The sequence below is a fragment of the Lactuca serriola genome, chromosome 2 (assembly GCF_051521515.1).
Source record: "Lactuca serriola cultivar US96UC23 chromosome 2, Lser_US96UC23_V15, whole genome shotgun sequence".
Lineage (NCBI taxonomy): Eukaryota > Viridiplantae > Streptophyta > Magnoliopsida > Asterales > Asteraceae > Lactuca > Lactuca serriola.
In genome coordinates this window covers 172,939,151-172,946,855 of record NC_136409.1, presented here as the reverse complement: position 1 = coordinate 172,946,855, position 7,705 = coordinate 172,939,151, and the positions used below count along the sequence as shown (strand labels likewise).

Here is a 7,705-nt window from a genome sequence, read left to right as displayed (position 1 = left end):
CACATTACCAAGTCATCACAACCCAAGTTGTTTGAGTGTTAAAGGTTTGATTGAAGTAAGATTAATATTGAAAGTTTGAGAATAGTAAGAAATGAAGATAGTTATCGGTATATATTTTGATTGAATAGTTGTAAAAAAATGAATTTTTAACTAAAAATTGATAGTTTCTTTTTAGTTTCACGTTCTCTCTCCTCTACAAGTTGTTGTCATCGAATAGGATTGTTGAGTTCGACATGTCAAGTTAGAGGTTTCAAACTAACTCGGTGCATGTCGAGCCCATACCAAGTCCACTCTCGGCAATCTCATGGGCCAACGTTGGGACGAGACATGGGTTTTTGTGATTTTGAGATATTAGGTTTGATTTTAAGGTTACTCAACAAAATGATGAAAAGTTAGTACATGAAAAAATGAAGGTAAATTGACCATTTATTAGATTTAATGGCTTGGTAGTCGGTTGCTGCAATGAACAGCTTAGCGCAACAGGTATTGTTGTGGAAAGAAAAACAAATAAGAAATTATATTATATCCATACAATGATAAACCACATCCTTTGTAATTTAGTCTAAATATGAAATATATTAATCCATAGTTGAGAAAAACTAAAATATTATTTGATTCCAATCTTAAAAGGATTCTAGAAGGGAAAAAAAAGCAGCATCAATGATTTCAAGCTTTCGTCATCGCCGAAATTTTATAAGTTAATAAAATTTCCAGCTTTTGTAGGGTTTATATATACATTCTTGAACTTTTAAATTAATGTAGAACTAGGTGTGAGACCGTATATTATACGGGTTGATTTAAAAAAAAATAAACATTAAATTAAAGTATAAATATAAAATATTTTTTAATGTACAACTTTAAAATAAGAAAGGAAAAATGTATTTATTACAATTTAATATCATATATATGATATTTAATATTTTACATATATAAGTATATGACTTTAATTTTAAAAATTGAAACAGATCAAAAATTAACAAGTACATAATATTTATTTCAAAAATACCATAAAATGACAAGTGTCAAAACTCATGAGAGATTGACACGTGGCAAAAAAAACCTTCATTTATTAAGGAGGATTAGAACTCTTTTAAAATTATTATTAGAATAAAATTGTATTGTCTAATTGAATAATGATTAGATTATTTGGTTTGGATATTCAGATTTTTTATTAGTTATTATCAAACCGAATTATTTATTATTTATTGATTTATTGATTTTTATTTTTAAAATAAAAAACTGAATATTCTATTAAAGCTAAATAACAATTTGTTATCAATATATATATATATATATATATATATATATATATATATATATATATATATATATATATATATAAAGTTACTAAATTGTTTTTTGAATAGATTAGTAAATATTACCCAATAAAAAAAAATTTTGAAACGGTGAATGAAACAATAAAAAAATTAATATGTACTTAAAGTTATTTATCTATAAATTATTAAATTATAATATATTATTTCTTAATTGTTGTTCATAAGCTTTAATATGACTAAACATTTTATTTTTGTTTTATGACTAAACATTTTATTTTTGTTTAGAGTTGACAAATATGCAAACTATTATTTTTAAACGTCCTACTTCGATAACCCAATTGTGAAATCCGATCCCAACTAAATTATAATTTAGTTGGTTTGGATCATATTAGAATTTATTTTAACTATTGGTATCAATGTTTTAAAAATAAAAATCAATTTGAATTCATTTGACTGGATCGGATCAAATCCCAAAACGTATGACTACACTATGTACTATTAAATTAAAATAATACTATAGAATAAAATATATATTTGATCTGTGTAGCATAATAAAAACTTTCAAGTTTCGTCCAAGTTTTCTTATTCTTTCGAAGTCCTTCTCATGGTTTCATATATGGATTTGGTCACAGTCTCATTACACTTAACAATAACATCCTACCTTTTAGATTTTTGAAAATGACTAATTTATCATTATCTCCTCAACCTTCTTCCTTCCTTCCAAGAGAAACCCTAAAATCAAACACTTCCAAACAAGTTGTTAAAAATTAAACCTAAACTTAGCCCACACTAAAATTAAAATGAATGATGAACTAAAAACCAAACTTAATGCAATTTTCCATGTTGCAAAATTTTGAAGTTTTATTCATTCGTTTTCATAAGGAAACAAAAATGAAGAAGATATTGTCTTTGGGCCCATTTTTCCTATTCTATGTAGAAAACAGGCTGGCCTTTTAGTACCCCTTCTTGTGATTACTTAAACATTAAAACTTACACTTAATCTGTCTTTGAAACCCGTTCCATTTTGTTCGATTCTTTAATTTGATTCCATTCTGAAATCCATGTTGCAAGTTGTACATTGAAATCCAAATATTCATCAATATGTTTTCTTGATAATAGAATATAGGCGATGTACATCTATGGAATTTGTTTGAAACCATTTGTTTTAAGTTTATTTTATTTTTCAACAAAGAGGGTGGAATATACGAACGTATAGAAGTCTAGAGACCAAATATGTCAACATATGAAACTATAAATAATAATAATTGTATATAACATATTATACGTTTGAATGACAATTCAGTTGTTCAAATCAAACAAAAACATGACAAAAGACATGATAATAGAATGTCATGACTTATTCCATTATCTTGTTTGAGATTACATTCAATAACGCCAAATCAAACTCCTAAGTTTAAAAGTCCATGACTTAAAAGATTCAACTTTAGAATACAGTTAACATCAACCTAAATACACAGTTTGATTATGACACCATGATCAAAAGAAACCAACTAAACTACAGAATCTGCATACAAAAAGCTACAGCTAATTCGAATGTTTCTTGCCATCTTTCAAAGAGAAAATCCAAAGAAGACAATGAACTGTGAACTCATATAGAAACCATGAAATGACTTACTGTTTTATTGTTTCAATTGCATCTGTTTGATCTTCTATTTTGTTGACCTCCTGAATCCAAATCTTCACAGTTTTATCATTTTCAAGAGCGCCTGAAGCAATCATATTCTCAGTTGGGTGACAAGCAACTGTTATCACAGCATCTGTGTGACCTTCAAGTTTCTGGACTATTTTTCTTGTTTGAAGTTCCCATAAGTATACACAATTGTCCTCTGAGCCACTCACGATGTATTTGCCATTTGTGATTGAAAATGCTGATGAAATGCAGTATTTTGAGTTTGTGTGGCCATTGTAAGTCTTTAAGAACTTACCAGTTGATAGATTCCATAACCTCTGCATCAAAAATATCACACAAAATTGGCATTTTTTAGGGAAATTGGTGGGTGTGAAGACTGTGAATACAATGAACAAGATATGAATTACTGATTGCAAAGAGAAGAAAGAAGAATTGACTTACCAGTGTACTATCCAGGGTACCTACAAGGATGAATTTTCCATTTGGGGAAAATTTGACAAAGCTAACAGGGGGGTTTTCATCATCGATCAGAGTCTTCATACAATGCCCTGTGGATGCATCCCAAATCCTGCACAATCCATCGTAACTACTAGAAACGATTAATGTCCCATCGCGATTGAAGTTCACAGCGGTTACAGGATCAGAATGCGCCGGAAGCACCTTCAAGCATTTGCCGGATTTCACGTCCCAAACCCTAACTGTCTCATCGAAGGAACCGGAGACAATCATGTTCGATTGAGGGTTGTAATTTACGCAAAAGACGTAGTTTGTGTGTCCGGTTAGGGTTTTGACGAGTGAGCCAGTGGATACATCCCAGAGGCGGACGGTCTTGTCATCGGAAGCGGTGGCGAGGTACCGAGCGTCGGAGGAGAATGCGACGTCTGAGATTCCTTGTTCATGGCCGATGAATTCTTGGAGAGGAGATCCATCGGAGGTGGACCATGTGCGGGCGGTCTTGTCGGCGGAAGAGGTGGCGATTAGCTTGCCGTCGTCGGAGAATTTGACACTGGAGATGGAACGTTTGTGGCCTGTGAGGGTTTGCTTTAGCCTGTAAGGTTGGGGCATGGAGGCGGTGCTATCGGGTTCTTCCGATGAAGCCATTGTTGAGAACAGAGGCAGGTTTTGGAGTTCGTCTACGGAGCTCTAAACCTTGATACGAAAGTCAAAACTTAAAACTTAAAAGTGGTTATGGACTTGTGTTTATTCTACTTATAATTAGATAGTCATGTCTTCAATGGAGATAAAATGAATGCTTCTGAATTCTGATATACAACCTACACATATGAGAACGAGACATGAACACTTTTAACTTTTAAGCTTCTTTTTTATTGGAAAATTATATAAAAACTCTTAAATTTATGTGTGCAGATGTCGTAGACAATACAAAAGTTTTTGTCATAATGTTAGTTAGTTAACCGGTTACTCATGTTACCACTCCACAGTAGGTATGAATCTTGGTTCCAACCCGAACCAGGAACCGAATACCTGAGAACCGAAATGCATAAAAATAGAGTATCAAAAGTCGGACCGGTTAAGGGGTACAGGTTCAAGTTTCGATTCCGATATAGGTTTTCGCTTTTAGAACCGGGTTAAGCCAACGAACTGTTTTTCCAGAACCGGTTTTCGGTTTCAAGCCTGAGAACCAAATACCCAAAAACCAAAAAGTGGATATACTGGAATCGGGAACTACATCGATATATTGCAATTGTTATCTGGTTTGGGGAGTCGGATTTGGTATTTTTCCAATCCAATCCAGGCCGACTCTTGTAATTTTGATCCGGTTCGGTTCTACCGGGTCAAATGTTTATCCCTAATTCATAGCTAGTTATTATGGGGAATCAACATGGCGTTATGACGAGGTTTTAGCTGATGTTGAATGACATGTGGCTTTACATTTTGTGTTGTTTAATTTGATTTTTTTTGTTGATGCAAGAAGATGGTGTTGACGGGATTTGTTTTCTTATTTATCTGTTAAATAAATAATTTACATGTGTGTATGTATTCATGAATCAACAAGAGGAAAGGAGAGATTAAGAATCAACAAGTGTTCAATTAATATATATATATATATATATATATATATATATAGAGAGAGAGAGAGAGAGAGAGAGAGAAAGAAAGAAAGAAAGAAAGAAATATAGAGACCATGACAGAAATTTGGAAGAAAGACGACAACCTCGCTAATGCGATGGAGGTGCGCAACCACGTTAGTTCTACAGGTGCCAAAAGACAGTGACACTACGGCAGAGGGGTGGTGGTCAGGTTTTACACAGTAGTAGCCACATCTATTCATTCACATATGTCACCCCCCCCCCCCCCCCCCACCCGAACCAGACGGCAGAAACGTCCGGGGGCGAGTGACTTCATCTTGTAATATCATCATAGTGTGTATAAATGAATCAAAGACAACATCATCACCATACATTCAATAATACAACATACAAGGTTTACATCATTGTATTTGTTCACAAATTACATTCCAAAATATTAAATGTATGATGAAACAAAAATACAGCAAAAGTCCACATTTTCCTGACAACCGACTTGTTTACCGTGTCCCTGAGAATACAAGTTATTTTGAAAATGCCAACATATATAATGTTAGTGAGTTCATAAACATGTTTGTATGAAAAACTTTGTAACATTTTGTAAACACCAGAAAATTCGATATTTTCTATAGAAATGGTTTGAGAGTTTTGTTTCAAATCTTGTATTAAAGCATGTGTGTTCCGGTTTTGAAAGTGTATGAAAATAGAGTTCCAGAAAATCTTATATTTTATGTTGTTTGTAAAAGAGATATAGTCTTAAACCATAAGACCCGAATAATGTAGTAAATGTATGGTTAGTACAATGTATCAAGAGTATAGTATATGTATTCCGTAAATTTATTGTGTTGTTAATCTCTATGTGGGTCGTTATAACCATGCTTAATGGGACTGTTATGTCTGTCATGACGTTCTTCAGACGTCGCTTGTTTAAGGTAAGATATTTATCACCCTAGACTGGCCTAGTCTAGTTGTAGCAAACAGCTTAGGTGTGGGGTGTCAACCCCGTATTGAACTATACACAAACTCTCACTCTCCTTCCAAGAGACTTAGTTATAACTACAGGACTTACAGTGTACACTAGGTAAGTACGGGTGAAGGAATGTCTTACAAGAGCCTTAACGAAATTTACGTGAACAGTGTATCATATTATTTAATGTTTTAAATAATACTTCGAGTATATATTTGATTACAAAACATTAGTGATAAAAATACGATTTGCTTTTATCGAAATGTCAAAGTATTTGTTTGTTGTAGGCCCGATTAACGTAAAGTGTGTCGTAAGGCCCAATAAAGAAGTAAGATGAACACATATAAGGCCCATTTATGAATAAATTGCCAAACAAAGCCTAACAAGCATTTAAGACCCAATTAGAGTAAAAATGTTGTAAATAGCCCGTTTGTTGTCAAAATGATCGCTTTTAGTTCGAAAGAACCAACATTTCATAAAAAACCACTTTTTGTCAAAATTAACATTTGTGGCCCCTTTAAAGCCGAAAGTTTGCAGATAATGCCCATTATTGTTAAAAATGACATTTTAGGCCCATTAAAGTCGAAAGTTTACACTTAAGGCCCATTTTAATGAAAAATGGCATTTTAGGCTCATTAAGCCGAAAATTTACAATTAATGCCTATTTTTGATAAAATGGCATTTTTAGGTCCATTTTTGATAAAAATGACATTTTCGGTCCCTTAAGCCAAGGATTTTACATTTTAGGCCCATTTTTGTTAAAAATGACAATTTAAGTCTATAAAGGCCAAAAATTACATTTTAGGCCCATGAAACCGTGAATTTCCAACTAAGGCCCATTTTAATGAAAAATGACCATTTTTGCCCATTAAAACCGAGAAGGCCCAAAAGAAACCCATTTTGTCAAAAATAACACTTTTGACCCCCACAAAACCGTGAATGTAATAATAACCCATTTTTACCCAAAAATGACTCTTTTGGTCCCCTTAAAACCATGAGTATCATAAAAGGCTCACTTTTTTGTCAAATATGGCCCCTCATTAGGTTTTCTTTAGTTTTCAAGTATCCGTAACATGTTTTATCTTGAAGAGATTTTCGAAACTTGATGGTACTGGGGAGCAAGTAGATGATACTTGATGCAAAGCTCTTGATTTCCCACACAAAGATCACGAAAATTACAAGAGATGCATGAAGGAATTTTCTTGTGCTAAAGAAAGAGAGTGTTTGAAAATTTTGAAGTGGAGAGTGAAGAGAGATAGGTCTTCGGTCGAGAATAAGAAGTAAAGAAATGGAGGATCAAAGGTATTACTTGAAGGCTAATACACTATGCATTGTTACATGTTGTGTATTAAGCATGGATTACCTCAATACAATAATGAAGTGTCAACACAATAATCCCTCATTATCTTTTTTTTAATAACCGAGAATTAGAGAGGGAAGGAAAGAAAGAATAAACATTGGGCTTAATTTAGATAGCAACCAAAAAATATATAGCCCAATAAGGAATTTTTCAGCCCATTAGGCCCACATACAAGTTTTTGGCCCAAAAGAGTAGAATAATTGGGTTTTCGGCCCAATGTGATTAATTAAGTGGGTTTTCGGCCCATAAAGACAAGTTAAATGGTTCCCGACCCAATAAGGCCCATGAAAATTGTATGGCCCAAAATACTATTGTTTTATGAATGTGGGTCCAATTAGGACCCAAATGTGGATTCTTAGCCCAAAAGAACCAATTTGAGGGTTTACTGGCCCATTAGGCCCA

General features: G+C 33.1%; 1 protein-coding gene across 1 annotated transcript; it reads right to left on the bottom strand.

The window, feature by feature from the left end:
• Positions 1-2,617: 2,617 nt before the first annotated feature.
• WDR5A (Transducin/WD40 repeat-like superfamily protein) lies at positions 2,618-4,173 on the bottom strand. Its single transcript, XM_079025394.1, has 2 exons — positions 3,370-4,173; positions 2,618-3,245 (listed from the first exon to the last, which is right to left on the bottom strand). The coding sequence occupies exons 1-2, from the start codon at positions 4,027-4,029 to the stop codon at positions 2,910-2,912; spliced, it is 996 nt and encodes a 331-aa protein (XP_078881520.1). The 5' UTR covers positions 4,030-4,173; the 3' UTR covers positions 2,618-2,909.
• Positions 4,174-7,705: the final 3,532 nt, after the last annotated feature.